Source organism: Phoenix dactylifera, chromosome 3 (genome assembly GCF_009389715.1).
Source record: "Phoenix dactylifera cultivar Barhee BC4 chromosome 3, palm_55x_up_171113_PBpolish2nd_filt_p, whole genome shotgun sequence".
Taxonomy (NCBI): domain Eukaryota; kingdom Viridiplantae; phylum Streptophyta; class Magnoliopsida; order Arecales; family Arecaceae; genus Phoenix; species Phoenix dactylifera.
The window spans coordinates 22,038,076-22,063,354 of NC_052394.1; the positions used below are offsets into that span (position 1 = coordinate 22,038,076).

At 38.9% G+C, this 25,279-nt stretch overlaps 3 protein-coding genes across 3 annotated transcripts; 1 reads left to right on the forward strand and 2 right to left on the reverse strand.

The window, feature by feature from the left end:
• Positions 1 to 977: 977 nt before the first annotated feature.
• Positions 978 to 6,787, reverse strand: LOC103702817 (ankyrin repeat-containing protein ITN1). Its single transcript, XM_008785385.3, has 4 exons — positions 6,588 to 6,787; positions 6,030 to 6,488; positions 3,808 to 4,217; positions 978 to 2,284 (listed from the first exon to the last, which is right to left on the reverse strand). The coding sequence occupies exons 1-4, from the start codon at positions 6,610 to 6,612 to the stop codon at positions 1,451 to 1,453; spliced, it is 1,728 nt and encodes a 575-aa protein (XP_008783607.1). The 5' UTR covers positions 6,613 to 6,787; the 3' UTR covers positions 978 to 1,450.
• A 3,106-nt stretch (positions 6,788 to 9,893) lies between these two features.
• On the forward strand, positions 9,894 to 14,159 carry LOC103702909 (putative pectate lyase 21). The gene is made up of 5 exons (XM_008785547.2): positions 9,894 to 10,020; positions 11,842 to 12,193; positions 12,560 to 12,770; positions 12,885 to 12,953; positions 13,899 to 14,159. Exons 1-5 carry the CDS (start codon positions 9,894 to 9,896, stop codon positions 14,157 to 14,159), a joined length of 1,020 nt encoding a protein of 339 aa, XP_008783769.2.
• A 4,586-nt stretch (positions 14,160 to 18,745) lies between these two features.
• LOC103702815 (exocyst complex component EXO70H1) lies at positions 18,746 to 21,054 on the reverse strand. The gene has a single exon (XM_008785384.4). It carries the CDS (start codon positions 20,830 to 20,832, stop codon positions 18,958 to 18,960), a length of 1,875 nt encoding a protein of 624 aa, XP_008783606.1. The 5' UTR covers positions 20,833 to 21,054; the 3' UTR covers positions 18,746 to 18,957.
• Between the last annotated feature and the right edge of the window lie 4,225 nt (positions 21,055 to 25,279).

Here is a 25,279-nt window from a genome sequence, read left to right on the forward strand (position 1 = left end):
AAATAATAAGGAAGATAACCAGATAAATAATACTAGATAAAATAATTACCATAACGATATTCAAAAAGCTCATTCAAAGTAACATGCACATAAGTCATCAATGTCCATCTTATCAAAAGATATATATATATATATATATATATATATATATATATATATATATATATATATATATATATATATATATATATATATATATATATATATATATATATATATATATATATATAATATTTAATCATGTCATGCCATCAGTTTCTTATTATCTTAAATTCCAAGTTTAATAGCAATTATTTCTCCGGCTTTGGATAAAACAAGATCATATCCCGATAACAAAGTTTCCATGCATAAACCCGTAGAGACTATCTTATGATGAGGTTAGTCCAAACCACTTCTTATCCATCTGATTTTACATATCATATTTGTCAACTCAATTTTAATTACACATGTACTTCTTACAATTTCAAGGTAAATATAATCATAGTTCATATAATCATATCTTCAATAATTGGTATCCACATATAATGAACATATAAGTATGTCCATACCGGAAATCATATAAAACATATCATTTTATGCAAAACCAAATCTACTGTTACCAATGCAAATCCAACGGTATAAATCAATAAACATATGTACACACACACACACACACACACACACACACACACACACACACACACACACACATATATATATATATATATATATATATATATATTGGTGATCATATATAGAAATTCTTAACTCTATTGAAGACAAACTCAAATAACCCGCTTTACGATCTATGAGCTGGGGTATAGAGTACCCTGCTGAAGGCTGCCACAGAAGATTCAAAGAAGAAAAATTACAAGAAAATCTCTATTGAAAGAAGATGCAGGAAAACAAACGTTCCCACATTCCATCCGGTTCAGCAAATCGACCCAGGTCATCTATTTTAACCTGCCGCTGTTAAATCCAGTTCAACCAAATTAACCTGCTGCCAAAAAAGTAATCTTATTCAAATGTGAAAATATTACATTCTCGCCAAAAGTTTTGAACCATCAACAAGATGCATTTGGGCAAGACGCATCAATGCACATATTTTCTTTTTCTTATTGTATAACAAATCTACGTCTATCATCCCAGACCATCACCTGTAATGCAACAGCCGCTTAATTTTCCCCAACCAAGAGATCACAAATGCTGAGAACCTTGTGCCATTTTGACTCTTAAGAGAGAAGTCATATCATGTCTGTCTTTGCATTGTGGCAAATAATTTCAACTATGATCAGAATCAAAACTCTCTCCCAAACATTTGGGAATGAATGTGCTTTCCTGGTTAAATATACACATTACATACATCAGAGCTTTGAGCACAAGTTGTCACAGTAAATGGATAAAATTTACATCTCCACCCCATAACCATTATCAGATACAAATGGAGGTCAGAAACCCCCACCTCCACTCTTCAAATGGCATAAATTGGATTAATATCAGAGTCTGAAATATCAGAATTGGGATGCCATGAGTACGAGCCGCTTCTCCTTGATGACTTTTGCCTCTTCCTGATCCCTCGGATGCGCTTTGATTTTACCACATAATAAGTCATGGTCCCAAGAACCCCAGCCATTATCACACCTCCTATCAATGTAACAAGTATTGCAGCCCACTGGACATGGCGACCGACTACAATATAAGAGGAGGCAATGAAAGCAACTGTGGTGCACACTGAAGCCAACCACATCAATTTGTTAATCACCCCCACAACCCTCCTCTCGGACTTTGTCTCGCCCCTTACAATTGTTATCTGCACCACCACCACTGCCAATGATGTGAACAGCGCTATAGCATTAGAGATGAAAAATATCCTGAAGGAAGGAGCATGAACAGCTACTGCTACTCCATCATCTTCATTTCCACCTGGCACGGTGAAGATAGCTGCAAATGCCACTGTGGCAAAGAGCACAGCGACCACTGTTACAGAATTTGTGGCGTTATTTATGCCCTCCCTATGTAGTTTCCTGAGCTCCTTAGCTATCCCATACACATTTTTATTTGTTTTTCTAGTTTGCTCCAGTTGGGTGTGAACATCTTTCTTGATTTCTGTAACAGTCTTCCGAAGCTCATCTCGAGGCTGATTTAATTCATTAGCTCTGACTGCACCATAGCGAGACAAACACTCTTTAATCTCTGCAGACTCTTCAGAGAGAGGAAGCCCTTCTGCAATATCAAAGGCAGTCTTATGCTCTCTTGTCAATGCATTCACATGTGTGTCTGGTAGGAGCAATAGCTCATTGACTATCTGCAAAGAAATGAGAGAGATAAGCTTCGCAAGATGACAGCAAATAAATTTCAGTTGAAGCTATTAGATCCCCCATGGGACAATAGAAACACTCTATATATACAATGAAAAGATGGGAGAAAATGAACAACAATGAGAACAAATGAGAAGAATAAAAGTAAAACCCTGGTGGTTTTTGTTTCATAACAGAGGATGCAAACAAGTAATAAAAAGAATCCCAAAGCACCTAGTTCGATAGAAAAAAAATGCTTCATGTAAAAATAGCTCAATAACCATACAAATTATAAGAAAAGGTCCAACAACCATCAACAAGCCTTGTCCCATTCATATTGCATCAGCCCACAAATCAAGATATGATCTGAGTTGGGGAATATTTTTAAGATAGGCTATTAATTTGGCATCAGCGCTGGATCTCCTTGAACTGGTTTGGAAGACTAGAACACCTAATCAATCCATCATTGGACAAGATAGTGCTTGGCATAAAACTGCTAAGAGACAGATGACAAATATAGAGGCCTGGATTGGGAAAAAGCCTAGAAAGATGAAGAAGACAAGGTTTGATATTACAAGGAACACACTCATCTTTCAAGGCACAAATGATGAATCAAAGGGCCAATCAGTAACATATTTTAAATAAAAAGAACAAAGTTTCAAAAGGTACCAGAAGTGGAGATAAATTTTCTAGATGTTTTTGTTAGGGCCGCTAGTTTTTCTTTTTTGCTTTTGTTTTTTGCTAAAACTGAGGGCTATATGTATCCAGATGTTCATATGTACCAATTACAATATCTGCATTCTCCAATATAACCTTGTAGATAGGGAAACTCACCTTTGCTTTATTTGATGTGTGGTCAATTTCAAGTTAATGCTTCGCTACATATTCTCATCAGCAGATAGCTTAATTAATAAAAGGGTCCAGGAAGGAAGTTATCGAAATAATTTCATCATTCCCCTGACCCGTACAAATTTTACTATCATTTACTTTTTAAAAAGATTTGTCAGATTATAAATTTTAAAATGTCACAGTATCAAGAAGCAATGAGAACACACAGATAATATCGCCAAAAGATGCATTGAAGATCCAAGGCAAAATGAAGTGTGAGAACTATGTAAGATGGTTGGGCAAAACTATATAGGCCAGACACCTTTTATCCTTCTTCAATCTACTATTTTGCATCAGAATCCTTTTCATCATGTACTCAATAAAGGGGAAACTAGTATACATTTTAATACGCTACTCTTCTATAGTGGACTTTGGCAGAAAAGGAAGATGTTACAGCTATCAATAGGATGGAATCAAATAAACAAGCAATTCATAAATTATCATATAAATTATCATTATTTTCTTAAAACCATATTATTTCTTGAATGCCAACAAGAAGTATCAAAGATAGGGGAATAAAAATGGTTGCATGAGCACCAATCATAATCTGGATATTGGATGTTGGGATCCACTATGATCCTTCATTGACACAAGCATTAATAGGATATGTGAAATACCAACAATGAGCATCAATAAGCTTTACCTCTGCTCGCTTTTTCCTTGTTGCCACGTGTAAAGCAGTGTTGCCAGATCTGTCTGGTAGCATCACAATGGCTGGATCAGCATCCACAAGTGCTTTAACAACATCACAGTTTGTTCCTTTTACAGCCATGTGCAAAGCAGTCTGGCCTTTTTTATCAGTCCTACGAGCTAGCTGTGGGTCATTATCTAGCAATGATTTTACAATTTCTGCATGTCCTTGTCGAGCTGCAAAATGCAAAGCATTTTTCCCATTGGTTTTAGCCAGCTCAACCAAGCCAAAATCCTGAGCTAGTAACTGCTTGACCACTTCAGTGTGGCCCCTTGTTGCTGCAGATATAAGGGGAGTTGAATTTGAGGGACCAAATGTTTTGCTGAGTGTTGGGTCATGATCCAAAAATACCTGCACAATGGCTGTATAACTTTAGTTAGTTACAGTTCTATCATTTTGCTCTGAACCAATAAAACAAGAACACAAATCTCCAAAATCTCAACAGATGAACTTCAGTGATGAAATAAGCAATAAACTGACACATGAATGTTAGGAGCGCCAGGAGGAGGGACATGCCTGGGTTCATATGGTAATTTGCTACCCTGAAAACCAGTATGTGCATGTCCATGTGTATGATCAAAATTGCATAAGATTTTATTTCACAGATGACAACAACAGCAACAACAAGAAGAAGGTTTCCGGTAATTCCTTAATACAGTTGAAAAATCAAGTAAAATCCAAATTTACAAGTCTGACAGCACCTAGGTGCTCAATCTTGACCTGCTCTTCAGTGTAGTACTAGACCTCAGGAAGCTTTCAACAATTTTGTCAAACTTGGGACCCATATTTGAAGATGGGCAAATAATTTTTATCACAATATGCACCTTTGCCTATTGCCATCCATGATATCATACTAAAAATCAAAGGTAAGTTTACAGCTCCTAAGCCACAGGGAGAAAATAGGACTATACAAGACTATTGTTGCATAAAACACAACAGGCTTCTTAATGCAAAAACTATAAAAACAAAACCACTGAAAACTCACACAAGTTCCAGAACGGAATCAGAAAATCAAATTCACCATGCTGACAAGTTAAGTGACAATTGAGACCTTCAAGCATCAACTGGGCTGCAACTAAGTTACCTGGTCCTCTCTAAATAAAGGAATTAGAGTGATAAATAATTACTTGTAGGAAAGAATGTAGAAATTATTGTCATCATTTGCATCCCTAGATTTCATCAGCAAAAGTGGGTAAAAAGTCACATAAGGAAAATGAGACCCTTATGATCTGTTTTGATCTCTGCTGCTTTCATGTAAACTGAAAACACTCTGAATATATGTACTCAAATTTCCTAAATACCTGTTTGAAATCAAAATAGAAACCCCATTATAAGATTCAGAAGTTCCACCTATGGCTTACCTATCGACGGCAAGAAACCAGCATCCTAGTAAAACTACAGAAGGTATTTGGCAACTTCTATTTAAAACTACATAAACTTACAAATACATTGTTAGAATAAAGCAATGTGGAAGCTATTAAGTAGCAAGAGCTTCATTAGCACAACAAGAAAAAATTAACATATAGAGCCCTCCTCAATCTTATATAAGACTGCTCCAATGCTTCAGATTAAAACCAATTAGTTATTTCCAGCTTCTGTATCTAGCCCCATGACTTCAAAGAAAAGTTACTTCAGTACTAAATTGATTCAACATAGTAGATGCAACCAAGCAATGATTTGGCGGACATACACAAGTAAATAATTTTCTGAAATTAAAAACTGAATTTCTTCACTTATTTAATTGAAATGATTTTTGTAACTTGGAAATCTAACTGAAATAATCACTCTTCCTATATCAAACAACGCACACTTTGTTATCAAATGATTCAAGAATTTTCTCCCTACTTGTATAGGAAAAAAGGATGCCAGACTTTTTTTTTTTAACAGAAGGAAAAAGGCAGCCATGCGTACAGAATCAGGACAAACATGGCAACTTATTATTTTTAAAAAAAAAATCAAGATCTAATCTTTTAGCTTTTTTTTTCTCCTCAATAAGATCAGCTTGTCCATAAGGTGAAACACATAATAACAATCAAGTAATCATGCATCCCTAAGTGCTGGCTTTCTGATAAAGATCAAAAAGGAAGAGCTAAAGACGGATAGACCAAACTCTGGAACAGTTACTTAATACTAAACAAGTAAGTACTTGAGAGGAAAAAAAGACAGAGCCTCACCTTGGTGCCCTTCTCTCACGGCCACATGAAAGGCATCATAGCCCGACCTATTCTTGCTCGAGATGCTCTCCCTATCCGAATACTTGAGCAGCTCCACCACCACGTCGAGATGCCCCTTCTCCGCCGCGATGACCAGCGCCGTCTCCCCGACCTCGTTGGTCTCGTTGACGAACTCGGCCCCCTCCGCAGTCCCTGTCATCTCGGTATCGATGTCCCTCAAAATCTGCCTCACGGCCGCTAAATCCCCGCGCTGCGCCGCCAGATGGAGCTCAGTGTCGTTGCGCCGCCCAGTGACCTGCTTCACATACTTCTTCTTCCCAACCTGGTCGATCCGCTTCCCCGAATTCGACAACACAAGCGCCGGCGCCGCCGCCGGCGACGGCAGCGCCGACGTGGAGGGGTTACAGTTCTGGTCGGGGCTGAGGCTCGCGGACCCCATCTCCAAATTTCTCTCTCCTCCTGCATCAAAAAAGAAGAAGAAGAAGAAGAAAAAAAAAATCACATTTTTGAATCAAAATTACACCAAAAAAAAATCGTAGAATTGGACAGTGGAATCACCTTTCTCGATCTCGAGCCCCATCATTCTTCTCCACAGCGTGAGCGAATCCTAATATTCCAAACCCTAGCGGAGCGGGGAGCCGTGATTGGGATCGGTAGCTCCAGGGTTCTTTAAGGGGAGTGAGGGAGAGGTACGGGACAAGAGGAGGAAGGAGGGAGGAAGGAGAGAGGATGGAAAAGTTTTTGGTACACTCGCGAAGTCCCTTTTCTCCCTTCACATTAATTAACTATTAATATGTGATTTTAGCTGTTAAATAGGTGTTTAGAGGGATAAGACGCCGCCAGGCCTACCAGATTATATTAGATAATTAGGATGAGATCACTTAATTAGGAGCGGGGTCACGTAAGGTCGTCGTTTTTTCCACCGAAGAAGCCGTTGTTTAGGTCGAGCTCCGGGAATGTCCGCAAGATTTGTTAATTAATCTAATGACATCATATACAAAATTCCTCTGCGGCAACATTGCTTCACCAAGAAGTTCTCGTCTGATGTGGCAGGGGATGATTGGTATGCGATTTAGATGTTGCGGGCCATGTCGACGTCACGTCGGATGGGGAATATGGAGGTGTGGCGTAGTATTTGCGATCGTATACATTAGTCAATGAAGCAGTAAAACAGTCGAATGTGCCGTCTGGACCTAAAGGAGATCATGTGCTTCAAATCCAACGACGTAATAGGTTTCTCATTTGGACTTGGCCATTTTGGAAAAGGTAGCATTTGAGGATGTTTTGATAGGATGAGCTCTGTTTTTTTGTGGAATCGATCACATCTGCTTGCCCTAAAGTGCTTTCTAACAAACTTTACACTTATTTCCTTCTCCGATTGGTACGAGCTTTTTGACCGACGGGGATATTGTAGCTTCTTTTCCAACTTAGGATCTATTTGGATATTTCTACGATAATTTTCAAGAGCTTGCCAAAATCGGTCTTGTGGGCCCTAGAAAGAAAAAGAAGAGACTCATGGATTCGGATCAAAAAAGTATTGTATTGATATGAGTCATGCTCAAATAGATGTTTTAGTCCATAAATCATATTCTTAAACCGACAAGGCAAAGAGACTCATGGATTTGCACTGAACTAGACATGCAAATTATAAGTTACCCATGATTCATGGAATGACTTGTGAAGCAATGATTCTTGCAGCAGATATATACATGGTGCATTGTGTAATATAAGGAACTTGATGTATCATGATCGGTCACACGAGCCGTGAATGGCCTGTGATTTAAGAATGATCCTCTCCACCCAAACTAAAAAAATCCAGACTCGTTTAAGAGAAGGAATATTACGGCTCTTAACTAGTATTGACACAAAAGGCACCAACCTTAGGAAAAATGTAATATAATATCAGAATTTTTATTAGAAGCTTGGTTTTAAAACCTTTTCTATTTCCCGTGCTCTCGAAGGACTGATTACCTTCGCTCAGAGCTGAGTCTTATGGTGTTTAGTACCGAAGCAGAACTTTTTGGTTTCCACTTCTTAATAATACACTAATGGATCATAAGTTTAGTATTCTAATCAGGCTATAAGATGGTGGCGATGCAGCAGAGGATTTTGAATTTCTTGTTAGAAACTTCGTGGGTGCTTCATAGACTGTGACAAATTCCATTTGAATTTACTAGTGGCACTAGATTTCCATGGGAGGAAGGAGGGAGGAAGGAGAGATTCTAAAACGGCTCAATTTTCTCCTAATTGTCCTTTTTCTAATATTTAATTAATATTAAGAATTTCAATTCTAGTTAAATATTATGGCAAGGGGGCGATAAGACACCACCGGGGCCACCAGATTAGATCACAAGCTTAGTTTCAGGCTCTTACATTTGTATTTTTTTTTCATATGTCATGGTTTAGGTCTGGAATGTAGACAATTTGACATAATCATACAAAAGAATATTAATGGAGTAAGGTCTCAGGGCTTCTGCTATATGTACATGGATAGTTCTCTTGTCATATGGCATAAAGGAATTGGCACAATTTATAGGAATTAGGATTCACTGCTATACATGGAATCAATTAATTATGATATTACCAACTTAGCATTTGTAGTTTCGATGAACTTTTCATGTGTGCATAAAAGACCCCCAAAGCAATTTCCATATTAATGATATGGTGTCTTTATCATTCATTAGACATTTTGGCAATGATGTTAAGAGAATATTTCATTGTGTTGGATGCAATAGGGATTGTGTGCTTTGACATTAGCTTTATCAGAATTTTTCTCATCATATTTGAACAATAAATGGCTTCATTGTTTTGGGAGAGGTAGCAAAGCAAAGAGGTTCTTTAGAAGCAAAACAATGATAAATCCATGTTCTTTTGAAATTGATCGCATCTAGGATGGACTAAAGTTTTTTGAAGGTATCTTTTAATTCTATTACATTGTGAAGATTAAAGCCACAAGGCCAGATTTTCCCACATGACATTCGATGTTTTACGAGGTGATTGTTGTTATTCAGGTAATCTATGCGATTCGATGTTACGAGGTGATTGTTTTGATTCTTGTGATCTATCTGATTCATAAATACAACACCATCCCTAAGGCACCATGCCAAGTTTGACATTTAACTGCGTGATGAGATCAAGCATACTTGGCCGGCCACTTCCATGATTATAATTCACTTCATGAACAAAATCGCACTTTTGAACCAATTATCCTATCCACTTGCTGCTTGTTTCATGGAAGCAAACACATAGTAATACTCTCAAAACTTAATTCAATAGTCTTGTGATTTTTAATCTGTGCCATCTTACTGGGTATCTCATTATTAAATTTCGCACCATGTCAGCAATAGAAAATATCAAAAATCAATCAGTTGTATTTAAGATGATCAAATTTAATTATATTAGAGAATAGACACTAGGAACTTTTTCACAACCCCGGTAGTAGGTTTTCTGATACTAAGAATATGGGTGATGCTTTTGGGATATATGTTTTTTTATACTTCCTCCAATTTATTAGAGAGAGAGAATAAGTGCGTTTCCGTTGCAACTTAAGCTTAATGACATCTAAAAAAAGATTTAATTTCCTAATAACATCTATAATTTGCCGCTGCTCTCAGCCTCATCTCGAACCGCTCGGTTACCAAAACTTTAACAAAGCATGCGTTGCACTCGGCGCCTCGACGGATGGGAGGATGCCGCTGTTACCAGCCATCCGAAACGCCCGCCCGGGAATCGTAACGGCGCTCACGGCTCCTTTCCCGAAACGGCGGCCGATGTCGCTCTTTTACCACGGCCTCCTCCTCCTGCTCGGTTCTCTCGCTCTCCCCAAAGACGCTACGCCTCGGAAAAATCCTCGCGAGAGCAGAGATGGTGGCTTTTCCTTACGCTCATGTGGACAAGAGCCTGCGAGCCCTTGCCGGCCAGGCTGAGGGCTTCGGCCGGCACGCCATTGGAGGCCTGCATGGAGCTCCCTATCACGTCACCAGCTTAGCCGGTAGGATTTCAACTCATGCTTTGGGTTAGAGTTTTGAATGTGGTTTGTGTTCTTTTACGTACGCACTCTTGCTAATGATTGCTCATATGAATTGTAGCATTGATATTTTTTTTCTGAGACATGTTCTGCGGTCTGCTTAAATGAAACAGTGAAAAAAAAAAAAAGAACAATGAGGCCACACTTACCCCAATGAGTCATGCAGCTGGGGAGGAAAATCTTCGGATTTAGGCTAATTCTTTTTCTTGGAAGATGTTGACACTCTCGCCAAAAGTGTTTCTTTCCAGGATTATCTCCTATTATTTTGTAAATAGCTTTTTCTTAGAATCTCCAAAGAAGTCCTTAAATGAGGTTTAGACCGTCTCTATTTAATCTGTGGCATTTAAATTTTCTAGAAAAAATGTGTTATAATAAGTAAGAGATAGTTACAGATTTATAAATGAATATCTTCATTTTCTGATCTATGGCTAGATAACCTTGATTTGCTAAAAAGTAAATACCTAGCTTGTTCATGATGAAAGCTTGCTTGGTCACTATTCTGAGAAATGGAAAGGTTGTCTCCTCTATCACAAAATCTAAAGATCGTAGAGACAGCAACATGCTATTGCTTGCTTCGAATATTGGAGTGCATTAAAATCTCAATGCTGATGGTTGATCTTGTGCTGTAGAAAATAGACTTTTTCCCTTATCAGCTTGCAACTACTGCACATGAAATCTCGTCTGAGAGAGAAAGTGTTCATCATCATTTTGGATGAAAACATGTATGTACATCATCATTGATATATTCACAAAATTGGCAATGATCATGAAGTTTGGTGCATGGATATTACATTGTAAACATAGTCGACTAGCTAGCCTTGTTCTGAATTAAGTGGAACTATTTCCCACTGTTGCTAGCTATTACTATACTATACTTTTCTGTAATTTCCAGCTAATTCTGATCCTGTATCACAATTTTCAACCATGTTATATATTATGTCTTCTACTCCTCTTTGTCCATTTGACTCCAACTGAGTAGATTGCCTACTAGGGCCTCCTGAGATTTTGTTGCTTCTACCGCTTCTTCACCAAATGTCCTCAATGTGCAACTCTCGTAAATCTTGAAGTGTTCGAATTTCTAGCTTTATTATTTCTTGTTCTTATCATACATTCACTTCAGTGATCTCATCTCTTTTGTGGTTTGATTTTGGTTATCGCCCAACTTGTTAATCATTTTATGATAAAATCCTCACTTATTAATCTGAACAACATTACGAGCCCTTTTTTGCAGTAAAGAAAAGGCCCATAATATTGTTCAGATTAAAAAGTTGGGCCCTACTGTTGCCTTGCAAATTTTCCCCTCAGAATCTGAGTAAGTGTTCATATATCGATCACATAGCACCCAAACAAAGCACCACTCCTATTCTTTCATAATATTTTGATTCTGCCTTTTCTATTCCTGTCTACAATGAACTATGATAACACCTATACACATACAAATGCCCATGCATACATGCATGAATGCACAGAAAGATCTTGTTCTGGTATCTGTCGACCATAGACTCTCTGAAGGAATCCTCTTATCAATTTTATATTCTGAAACAAATCATATTCCACGTAGTATGTTTTTGAATTTGGCTTAAAGATCCAAATCCTTCTGTTATGCACATTTCTTGCTTTTGGTTGCCAATGTTCAGAACTCATATTCCCGTATTTTGTTCTTCTGAGATGCTTCTCTTATCATATTATAGTTTGTGATAGTGATATTCAATATTTCTTCTATATATTCTTTTGTGGATTATGCATCAAGTCATGATAAAAGTCCTGCCTTTTCTGTTTGTGCAGATGATGGATGTGGTTCACTTCGTGAAGGATGCCGTAGAAATGAACCACTATGGATCATTTTTGAAGTTTCAGGAACCATTGAACTTTCATCAGACTTGAGGGTGTCTTCATATAAAACAATTGATGGTCGAGGGCAGAAGGTTAAATTGGCTGGCAAGGGTTTACAGTTGAAAGAGTGTGAGCATGTCATTATATGCAATTTGGAATTTGAGGGTGGTAGAGGGCATGATGTTGATGCAATTCAGATAAAGCCCAAATCAAGGCATATATGGATAGACCGCTGCAGTTTGCATGATTACGATGATGGACTCATCGATATTACTCGTGAAAGTACCGATATAACTATTTCAAGGTAAATGAGAAGCAATTTTCGAAACGGTCGAGTGAATTTTTACTATTAAGATTGTCAAATCTGTCGAAACAGGATAGGATATGAATATTGCCTTCAGTAGAACTAGACTTTGTAAAGTGTTACTTGGTATGTCCATAAATAGGTAGTTCAAAAATTCGGTCGTTATTATATAAGTTCTAAGTAGCACAAGAAGGTTTAGTCTACAGTTGATAGCTTTAATGTTTTTATTAGTGGACATAATCCATTATCATGTGTATGAACAGATGTCGCTTCTAAGTGCTAACTAACACAAGAAGGTTTAGTCTACAGTTGATAGCTTTGATGTTTTTATTAGTGGACATAATCCATTATCAGGTGTATGAACAGATGTCGCTTCTCGGCGCATGATAAAACAATTCTTATCGGAGGAAGTAGCAGTAGCATCTCCGATAGATGCATCCGTGTGACAATTCATCACTGTTTTTTCGATGGAACCAAACAGCGACATCCTCGTGTTAGATTTGGCAAAGTGCACCTCTACAACAACTACACCAGAAACTGGAGCATATATGCTGCTTGTGCTAGTGTAGAATCACAGGTCTATGCAAATTTGAGATATTCAAATCCATTGCTTTTGAAAACTAAGCATTCATATATATATATATATTGCTGGACTTGATACATTGTTACTTTCTTGCATTTTCTGCTTCAGATTGTGTCTCAGTGCAATATTTATGAAGCCGGAGAGAAGAAGGTAGTTTTCAAATATTTATCGGAGAAGGTAAATTCCTTCCCTTCCTCTCCCTTTCAAACACACACAAATTGAGACCAGTGGGGCAGGAAACTATCGAAATAAAACCCATAAGTAAAAGTTATCATTTGGTAAGATTATTTGCAAAGCACAAAATTTAGTTTTAACTTGACAAGAGATGATGAAGGGGCACAAAGAAATATGGAACTTAGGATTCTCATACCATAATTCTGAACCCATTCTTTGTCCGTGCTTCTGCTTCCTTTATTCATCCTCTTCGCTGTCCCTTTTTTTATGCCTACGGATCAATTGTTGGCCCCTCCCCCCAACAATAACACACACACACACACACATTAAAAAGAGAGAGTAGGAAGTGCAGTGAGTAGAAAGTTTTTTTTAATGAGAAAAAGCAAATACATAGACTTGTTCCCCGAATGTTTAGATATAAAGATCTTCTTTTCAGATTTATGTATGGAAGCAATGACCAACATATATTTTCTACGTGAGAGGACTCCGATTATTATTGATATATTTGGGTGTGCAATGCTGAGCGGGTTAGTAGAATTTGTGAAGCTTCTTTTTTCAGTTATGAACTTCCTTTTTTTTTTTTTGCAAGAATGCCTTTCACTTTCTTATCTGATGTCTCATAATCCCAGAGTTGGAAGAAATGAAATAGACTGGAATTCTTCATTAGACTGGACAGAAAGAGAATAGATGCTTTGTTTTAGGTGGTCCTTTAGTCTGTCCTCTCTGGTGTTTATTAAACTTGATGTGCAATTTATGCTAGGTTAGTTTTGAATCAACAGAAAATGTACATATTAGTCATTTTATGCTTCATTCCTGTTATATTTTATGAAATTAGTTGGTTTTATCCCACAATGCAAACTTCAAAGTTTTGCCTTATGTTGAAAATGGGAACTATGAGAAGCACATAACTTCACATACTAAATCACTGAGTTTGTGATGTTCATGCAGGCAGCAGATAAAGAAGAAAGCGCATGCGGATGGATAGGGTCTGAAGGGGACCTTTTTCTGAATGGTGCCCAACCCTCTCTATTAGAAGATGGCAGTGCAGAGAGTGTGTTTAAGGCCCATGAATACTATCCAGCATGGACTATGGAACCAGGATCATTAGCTCTGAAAAAGGTTCTCCAAATGCAAACAGGTTGGCAGCCCATAGCAAGGCCACCAGACAATTGTAGTACTGTGGAAGACACTTTGGCTACTGAAATATGATTTACATATACTAGTACATATTATATCCTTTTATAGTGAGTATGCAGAGCCTGTGCCTGCATTATATTGTGTAACTTAGAAATGGTGACAAATTTTATATATATCAGTCTATGTGGTTGATTGATTTTATCTTTGACATAAGAATGGCATTTACTTGTCAAGAGTTTATCAGCAAGTACTTACATATTGTACAATAAGTCAGGCATCCTGTAATCTTTATTGAATGTACATGAAAACCAGAGAGTGACTAATTGATTTGGAATCTTTGGTGTCAAGAAACAAATCATTATGTTATCGAATGGTAGCTGGCTGGTCTTTTGAAACTAGTTTGTGAATTTTGACAATGGAATCCTAACGATCAGGTGCCAACATTTCTATGGGATGCAATAACTACTATTATTTTTTAACATCTCTTCATATTTAAGTTAGCTAAAATATTTTTGACAAGTACTATAAGATAAAAAAGACAAAATGGAGTTGGATCCATTATTATAACAGATGTGAAATTTATTTAATTGCTTACTCAGGATATAACTAGGAGAATAAACTATTAAATCATGCTTTACTGCAGCTTGAAACTATTATTGGTATCATGTAAGGCATATTTGAGGGTCTACAGGCACATAATCTAAGCTCCTTGTACAGGTAAGAAGCTGTGCATTTACAGAGTCCAAGCAAAGGTCATCAATTATAAATTAATGAAGTTATGTAGAGAAACAAAGCGCAGATCTATGGAGTTCATTGAGCATGCTATCAAAATTTGGAAGTTTTGGGAAGTCTCCCACTTGGTAAGGCTTCCTTCCACTCTTTATATTTGTTAAAGGTTTATCTTGGACATGAAAACCAGAACAAATGGCCGAGAACATCTGGATTTGGGATTCCCTGCACGCAAACAGAACAATAAAAAAAGGGATCCTTGTATGAGAATTCAAAGAACGTGCATTGCTTTCAGGTTCCAAGTTTACTCGTGAATTAGAGAGCATGGCATGAAGGATACAGGTGTATACATATCTATGTTGGCAGTATCAGAGAGCATTATGAAGTAAATTGTTAGAGATACACTAGCTGCTGTAGTGAACATAGTTTGACTTTCAATGGAAATGTACTAAATGCTTATCTACATTTCCCATTGGACATGTCTCTCATGTGTATGTTGTCTCTTCACTGTAGCTGCACTTGCAGTGTGGAAATTTAGAACCTTGATTCACTATATTTCTTCTGTAAAGCAGGGCCTGAGCTTTCAATCAGAAATAGTGCTGTATATACTATAAGCTGATTCCTCCTCTTTTTTTGGATTGAAAAGCTGATTCCTATGTTGTGCACAATTTTAAGTAAACAGTTCACTGTTGAGAAGTCTCATCACCTGAGAAGTAAGCAATTTAGGGATTCATGCCTGAGAAACTGATTTCACTAGTGAAAGAATATAAAATGACAGAGATTAAAATGCTACGACCTCTCTTGTAGCACCATAGAATTAATGGACTATGCTGGGTAAAACTTATTCATGTGTGGCACTAACCTTAGAATTACATACAAAACATCCCTTTCTGATTTTGGTAAGTTTTTGAAAGGGGAAGACTTCTTCGCATGTACATATAAGGCAACTGTCTTTTGGATAGGCTTCATCTGAGCATTTCGGATTAACATCTGTTGTGATCCTAATTTTATTTGGCCCTCATCTTTTGAAACTGTGTTTATGAAGGATTGTCCCGCCTTTTTGAGGATTTGTTAAGAAGAGTTCTCTACATAATATTCCCATTTTCTTTTGCGATGTTGAGTTTAATCCTGCAAGAGTGATATAAATGCGCACCCAGAATTCCTTCTTGAGAGGCCCCTTGCTTGACTAATAGAGAGCTATATCCTGGTCTGGGCAATTCAAGTTCTTGCAGCTATAGATGCTGGCTACATCATTAAGACCTCTATAATAAGGGCATGCAACTTAAAATTTTGATTTAGGAGGATCACTAAACTTAATGTGGATTACTCTGGCCACTTTGGGGAGGACTAAATAGGGTCAAGGAGTGAGATCCGCTGTATCAGGAAGGCGAATCGTATATCAAGCTTCCAGAAGATATTAGTAAGACGATGTAGTTAAGCCTCTTTGGTTCAAAGTCTGCTGATACTTTGGTGAGTAGACCAAATTCAGGTCTGATGCATGATAGTGATAGTAAATTACTGAAGTATCGGATGGAAGAAAATGAAATAAATCTTGTTATTGCATGAAAATCATGTAGTCTTTGAGACAAGTCAAATTACGCAGCAATGAATAGATTTTAGAAAGAGAAGTAAATCATTGCACAACTATGATCAAGCTAATGTTCACCACTACACATCTTTCTAAGGGTAAGGTCAACTACAAGAAATATATATATTCTGGTTCAGAAGTTCTGAGGTGGATTTGATATTGAAGGTCAAGATTTCCATCTTGGACAACCGTGACTGAGGTGACGAGAATCACTATATTATATGTGACTACCAGAAGATGTTTGTTTAGCTTCAGTGCTTCAGGAAATATCTAGATTCAAAATTAACCCGCCTGAAGTTTGATATTTGGTTATCAATAAATGGTGGATATGCAGAGGATTTCCTAGCAACAGATCACACTACCTCTTCATTTAGTACCTTCTGGCAACTTTCAAGTCACTACAGTTTCTCTATCATTATCAGCACTTCCTTTTGCAGTTTTTAGCTTCTTAAATACAAACTTGGATTTGCAGTGGCTGGTAGACTAATCAATATCTCATGCATGCTACATATATCCGATGATGCCATAGTTCATGATAATGGCTTCAGTCTTTCTTTGAATAGTCCAATGAAGGGACAATTAGTAAGTTAAAAAGACGATAGTTAACAAATTTGATCGAGTCTATATTTATCACTCAACATCCTTATCTTTCTGAAAATAAAAATGATGGCGTGAAGAATGCGTATCTGTTTGATGTACTCTGAGGTGAAATTAAGAATTAAGGTCAAATTCTCATCTTGGACTTCAGAGAGTGAGATAATGAGGGTTACTATATTAAATGCACATTTTTGCTATCTTGCAAAAGAAACGTATGCATTTTACTTAGGTGCTTCAGGACCATATTAGACTTAAATAATACAAAAGACCTGTTGTTAAGGTTAAATGAAATCAAACATAGCAGGTTATCTTACCACAATGAAATTATAAGATGGCTTTCATTGGGATGTCTTCCAACTAGATAGATTTCCTAGTCTCTTTCCATACAAGACATGCTGATGGAGATACTCTCTCCCTCTCTCTCTCTCTCTCTCTCTCTCTCTGAAGTAATGGTGATGGAGATACTCTTTAACGAAAATTACAATCTCTGTGGACTAGCAAACCATTTCAAGGCTATTCCTTCCACTAATTCTGAACATCTTCGCTTAAAACTCATTCTGAACTAATGGACTTGGAACCCATTTGATCATTGCAAATGACCATTTCGGTGCGTCTACAAGATTACAAAATCCAGGGAGCTGCCAGAAGTTGCAGTCAAAAACGCTGAGCCAAGGCAGACATATCACATCACGATGCGTGCACCTGCACATTAGGATATCAGAGAGCAGACAAGGCCACGTGTCCCATGTGCTCTGTGATGTTGATGAGTCAACGCATGCCTCCAATTTACTTGGTCAACCATGCGAGAGCATCTATCGTTATGCAGACAATTTTCCTGGCTAGATTTCAGGCTGTTTCCATCTCTCTCTCTCTCTCTCCCCCCCCCCCGGTTTTATGAGAGGGGTGTTAAGCAAAAAGATAAAAAAGATAAAATGCCTTCAGATTATTCATGGTTATCTTGATACAGTGATGATGAGGCCCCTGCAATCAACCTCAGCCTTCAGAGTTCTAAACATGGAATTGCTCGGCAATGGTGAGATGTAGATAAAATTTATTTAACTTGCAGTACTTTCTTCCCTTGAGCATCATGAATTACCTTAAACAGGCTATATAGGTACGATCCAAGCTCCTTCACAAGGAGACCCACCTGTGGCCACTACGGGCCCATCAACCAATCGGCTGATCTAATTGTGCCTGTTATACTCCGATAACCAGAATATTAAATCCAATTCTCTCATTCTGGTCATTTCTTTTGTATTTTCTTATCAGTGTGCTAAACATGCCGCATCGCGTTTATTTCTCATTAATCTTGCTCCTGGGCTCTCCATCGCTGAACCCAACTTTGAAGCCCATGTTTTAAGCTCATATAAACAGCAATGAATCCAAAATGGGAAACACCCACCCAAGACTGGATACTCAAACCTAGCACACTGCTGAGCTAAATCCTTATAATTCCACATAATTTTGATACAAATTTTCTATACCTACTGCTATATATCAGAAAAGGAAAACAGAACCTAGCCCTACTTCTCCATTCATAATCACAAATTAGATTGAAAAACAATTCACAAAATTAATATGATTTCATGAATAAGGAATTAAACAGCACACAATATTAGAAACCAAAGAAATCCCCGACATTAGGGTGCATCTAATAATGGAACACACCAACTAGCAGCAGTATGAATGAAATGCTGCCATTATTTTTTGACCGTATTTTTCTGAAAGAAAATAAAATAACTGGTGGATCAGGATTAACATAACTTCTCAGAATTTAGAATTTCTGTGAGTAATTAGATTGTTTGCGACAGCTTGGGGATATTTTTTTCCTTTTTGGAAAAACAAAAAAAATAACTCGGTAGTATTTCATAGTTAATTGTATAGTTTGAGTACGTATCGACTTTATTACGAAGTTACAAGTATGTGGCTATAGATTTGCGAAAGCACAGCAGCGTCCTATACGGATGCCGACCGAAGGGGGGTCTTGAACGAGCCCGAATCCAGAAGCCCATAGACGCGGTTCCTCACGTCCTCCGGCGAGAACCTCACCACGGCTGCGGCCGCCGGTCCGGAGTCTCTGAGCGCCGCGCGGCACCGCTCGTAGAACACTCGGTACGCCGGCAAGATCATGCTCGCCACCGACGCCCAAACCTCCTGCCTCATCACCTCGTCGGCAACCACCCAATCCGCCTGGCTCTGGCACGCCGCCTCGAACGCCTGGTTGAACCCCTTCATCTTCTCCCACGCCTCGCCGGCGTCCATCTCCGCCGCTGGATCGGCCGGCGTCGCCGCCGCGACCTTCGCCCATCCCAGCCGCTCGTAGTTCGACGCGTAGTGCCGCGCCTTCGCTGCGTGCTTCGCCGCCCAGTCTTCGCCGAGGAGGAACCTCAGACGGCTCTCACGGACCTTGTTCACAATGTACTGGAGATTGTTGGAGAGGAAGAGGTAGGAGAGCGCCACCTCCCGGTAGACCTCCGCCTTGCCGTCGAGCTTGCAGAGGAGGACGAGGACGAGCCACGCGAACCGGACGGAGATCGCGGAGGCGGCGCCGCCGCCATCGGAGGTGGAGGAGGGGGAGGCGGGGGTGGAGGAGGCAGAATCGAAGAAGGATTCGGGGAGAGGGGTCGGGATCTGGAGAGGGAAATCGGCGTAGATGTCGGCGAGGGACGCCTCGTAGTCGGCGAGGAAGACGAGGTAGTTCATCACGTAGCGGGTCAGGGGGTGGACGGCGCCGCCGGGGACCGGCGATTTGGAGTTGTCCTTCTGGATCGCCGCCTCGAAGTCGGCGAGCGTGGCCCGCGCCGCCTCGGCGAGCTTGAGGAGGGAGGCGAGAGCTTGGGACCGGACGGCGGCGGTGGACTCGAAGCAGAAGACAGCCTCGATCTCTGGCCAGAGATCGGACATGGCGTCGTAGAGATCGAGGATCCGGAAGAGCTTCTCCGGCGACCGCTTCGTTTTGGCCACGGGTTCGGGGAATCCGAGGAAGAGGGTGGCGGCGTCGCGGGTGATGTCGGCGAAGCAGGACTCGCCGATGGGATCGGAGCCGGCGAAGACGTAGTCGCAGAGGATCCTTTCTCCAGAGAAGAGGGTCCTGAGGGCGACGGGGGCGGCGCCGAGCCAGGAGCGTATCTTGAGTTCCAGGACCTCCCAATCGAGCTTCTGGACCTGGGATTGGGAGAGCCTTTCGAAGCCGAGGCGGTAGAGGCCCTCGTCGACGATGGATTTGCGGAGGGTTTTGTAGATCCGGACGCACTCCTTGCCGTAGCCGGCCGCAATCATGACCTCGGCGATGGCGCGGAGGTCGGCCATGGCGCCGGCGGAGGCCTGCTCGACCTCGCCGATGGTCGCGCCGGCGGCGCGGATCTCGTCGTCGTCGGAGTTCTCGGTATCGTCGGAGAAGGCGCTGGAGCGGGCGCGGGTGGACGAGGAGACGGACTCGGGGTCGAGGCGGTCGCGGTTGGCGCAGAGGATCTGGTGGAACTCATGCTCGAGGCGGCGCATGGCGGTCTGCATGAGGGTCTGGGCACGGACGAGGGCAGCGGAGCGGGCGGCGGCAGGGGCGGCGCAGTCGCCGGAGACGAAGAAGACCATGGCGCGCTGGAGGTTGGAGACGGCGTGGAGGAACTCGCGGGCTTCGGCGCGGCCGGCATGGAAGAGGGAGGTGACCTTGGCGAAGGTATTGGCGTCCGCGTCCCACCGGGAGATCATAGCCTCGGCGGAGGCGATGTTGTCCTCCATGAGGGTGGCGGACAAGCTCTGCCGCGGCGACGTCGGCGGGGGTGGCGACGTCGGATGGGGCCGACGGCGGCCGGCGTGGGAGAAGAGGCGCATTTCTAATCTCTCACACCCAAAGAAGAAGAAGAAGAAAGTGAGGAACTAAAAGGTTTGAGGACAAGAGGAAGAGGGAAGCTGTTATCGTTCGGGTGATAGGATATAAAGGTCGTTAGCTATACGTGCTTATATAAGAGAGGGTGTGGCCGAGCAAAGCCCGCGGAATTGGGGAGACGTATTAAGGGATGTCACGTTTTTTTAATTTTATTGATAATTAAAATTTGGGAGTAACACGCAAGCTTAAAGCCACTCAAATGGACCCAACACGATGAAGTCGGCTAATTAAGGAGGTGATGTCATGTACAATTGTACAAAGAATTTAAGAAGGGATAACTACTGAGGATACTTTGATATTGAATTTGGAATAGAGAGGGGGAAAAAAAAGGAGCAGGGTCAGACCCTGCCACCCTGGTGATCTATGTGCGAATTAGATGGTGTTTCATTGATGTTTCCGCTTGAGCTGGAGCATGGCAAGTGGCAACGTGCTTGTAGCCGGCTAATGGTATAAGCTTAGCATGCGCTAATCGAACCCCTTGTATTAATAACTGTCCCTCTGTACGTGGGTTGTGGTTAGCAGCTGGGTCTTGTGCAGTGTTGATATGGGAATTGGAGATAAGCATGGTTGCGTTACAATGTGCATTGGAATTTGGAATTAGAAGATTCTTCTTTTTATAATTTTTTTATGCTTACATTTACAGATATTTTGATGGGCTGAGGTTATATATATGTCAGGAACCATGCACGTACGTAGGGCTGGCGTGGCAGGCTCATCCATTAATTCAATCAGATTTTACTTGCATTCACCAAGTTGCCTCCGCTGCTGCTGTGCTTCACATACGTAAAACAACGAGAGCATAAAGATTATGCGTCACGGCAATTCATGATTGATTTTAATCTCATGAAATGAATCATATAAAATCCAAACGTTAATGAAAACATTGATATTTGTGAGTTTATATGTAATTATACTTTTAATTTGCTACGAACGAGCGACCACGACCAATGCTATCATCGTAAAGACGTAAGGTGGCAACAAGTTGCAAAACAATATCATGATCACATCGTTAAGCAAAATATGTATATATATACAAATATTATGATCATAAAAAATTGTATGAAATATACGGCAGGCATAGTTATTAGCAGGTAACGTGAATGATGCATTTCCGGCTTGAGATGCGTCTACCTAATGTCATAGACTTCAGCTGTACTATATTTTTGTCAGCTAAAGTATATGACAAATGGCGTTCTTGCACGGTCCCTCTGTGTGCACCACATGGGCGGGCGGTGGGCCGTCCATTTTTATTCGCGTGACCAGAATATAAACACATATATAAGACACATAACATATCGATCCCTCCCTTCTTTATCATCCATGACATTATTTAACCAACGTAGAAAGTTTCTTACACGTACCAAGACGATATGCACTCTATTTTATTCATGGTATCAGCTCGCCATGCAATTCTATAATTTAGTTTCCAGTCACCTTGTCTGTTGGACTATCACGGTTGTGCCGGTTTGGACTTCGCAAAGGAATCGTTGTGAATTGTGATGCTGGCCATTAATTATATTTTAAACTAAACGATACTGTGTCACAGTCAACTGATAACAATGTTAACAAAGTTCAAGAAAATGAAACTGTTGGCTTTTTATCATCGGCCGTGCGCATTCCTGCATGAAAAATATATATACCGTATATTCTAGGGAAGAGAAAAGAATAGAGAACAAGAAGGAAGCGTGTGGCGGCCGGCTGCAAGAAATCAGGAGGAGCAGCTGAAGAAGACGGTGAGGTAGGAGGAGCAGGTATCGCTGGCCAGGGCGATGACCATTTCCTAATTCCTAGCTTGCAGCTGTATTAATCGATAGTTTGTCTTCTTATGATTTGTTTTTATCTTCTTGCATGCTCTCTCTTTCCTCACGGGTAATGAGCATCGGCCGTCCTATGGCGGCATTGAGCCTAGTTTGGAGGCTGTGTGGACTTTGTTCTTGGCGATCGATGAAGTCGTACGTGTGAAACAGGTATAGCTGATGCCACTGTTAATTTCACCAAAAAAAAATGTTTTAAATTAAAGTTTGCAAATCTATTATAAAAATCAATAGTTTATATTAAAACAATAACTCGAGCTTGGAGTTATCTTTTTTTATTATTATTATTGTCCACTGTTTTTCACTATAATGACATGAAATGCTTGTTAATTAATAATAACTAATATTCTTGTTTCCTACAAACCTAATCTTGGATAATAGCGACTGTTATTATTCTTTACTACAATAAAACGTAATGGTCATGGAGGGGGCCGTCATTGGGTTAATAGTGTTAGGAAAAGAAAGCTAAAATCATTATTAATTGTATAGTGGGCTAGGTCATTATCTTAGTTGTATGGTGAATCGTGGTTAAATGGGGTTGGGTTCATTGTTTTTAACAATAGGGCTGGGCTTATTGTACATTGATACCGACATCATCAAACTTTAGTTCGGAGTTGACCGACCACAACATTAACTCCATGTTTGGTTAGGCTCATAAGAGGAAGGATGGACAACCATCATTTACTATTTAGTTCAGAATTTTTTAGAAAAGATTGAAGAATGAAAATGAAGGATTGTTCATCCATTATGACCCACTAATTTGGATCCTTCCATACTGAGAGGATGCAAAGAATGATGGAGAAAACATACGAGGGATAGCTTCGTATGTCAATAAATTGTCCCTTATTAATTTTCTTGACAAAACTTTAAAAGTACATCTATTTTTCTATTTATATTCATTATTTTTACTTAACTATTTATATAAAATTAATTAACAATTTAAATTAAATTATACATTAATTAGTTATTTATATAATCATTATTTAAATAAATTATTTCATATATAATTAATCTATAAAACTATCTATTTAAATAAATTAAATTATAATTTAAAAAATTATATGATTTTTATATAATTATAAATTATAAAGATTATAGGTTTATATATTGTCCTACTTCTTTAGTACAAATAAGTATTATAAATCAATAATAATAATATGTTTTTACCAAAGGATAGTTCAGCAAAAATGTTATACAAATAGTGTCTATCCTTTCTTTAATTCTTTTACACCAAATAGGGGAGAAAAATTTTTCCATTCATTCTTCCATGTTTCATCTAACATACAGAAAAATAGATGGAAGATTTAGAGCTAATCATATGTCAGGCTTGGGGACAGAAAATATCAAATTTTACATAAGCTCGGCCGAAGCTCGATTACATAAGGTATACCTCCATCCATTCTCTTTCTCATCTATCTATTTTTTCATCCATCCTCTTCCTTGTCCCTTTTTTCTTTTCTATTCATTATTTCTTTGATTCATCTATTAGTATAAATTTAGGATTGATCCTAGAGATCCATGATCTATTTGTTTTTTTCTTTTTTGCTATCTTTATATCATCCTAGTTATAATCTTTTATACATTCTCAACTATAAATATTTATGGTAACCGCCTCACACGAAAGGTAAAAAAATTCTTAATAATTATTTTTTTCAATTTTTTTTCCTCAGCGGGTTACAACTTACAACTATATAAAGTCGCATCTGAATTCGTGCCAACATTTTGTTCGCAGTCGGGCTCCTCGTGTGGCTGCCACGTTAGAAGTTGTCACTCTCTCAACATCCACGGGCTAAAGTAAATCATAAGGCCGTCCAAATAATTTGTATTAGAGACCTGTGACAACTTAAACGACGTATTAGTAACATGAATTTAAATAACTATCATATTATATATTATATATATATATAGAGAGAGAGAGAGAAAGAGAGTGTTTATGTGTTTAATTAGGATATTGTTATAATATATATGGGTTTAAAACAGACTTACTAATTTCAATATTAGCGGTTAAAAATAAAACATAAACCAGATATAATTTAAAAATTCAAAAATATCTAATATCTAAAAAAATTATACAATTTTAAGACCCTTAGTTTATGTATCAACAAGTCACCCCAAATATACAGTTGTAATATGCTGATTTTGGATTGACTTGATATATTATCAAAAGGTGTAGATTATATATATATATATATATATATATATATATATATATATATATATATATATATATATATATTATTCTTGAACACAGAAATTTTAGGCCTTCTCTATCGCGTCCGATGACTTACAATTTCATTTTTGACCATTAATATTGAATTTAGTGGTGGGTTTAAATTTTTTTTGACCATCATGGACTCATTTGGTTGTGAAAAGATTTTTTCCGCAGTAGAATGTTTTTTTTGAGGAGGTGATTTCTAAAATATGAAGTCTAAAGAAGTAATTTTGATATATTTAGTTGATCATAAAAAAGTGGCACATTGCAAAGTGGCTTATGTTTAGTTAAGCATCTACTTTTTAGAAAAAAATTGTATGAAATACTTATTATCCCTTAATAAAAAAAGATCTTACTTATAGGTTT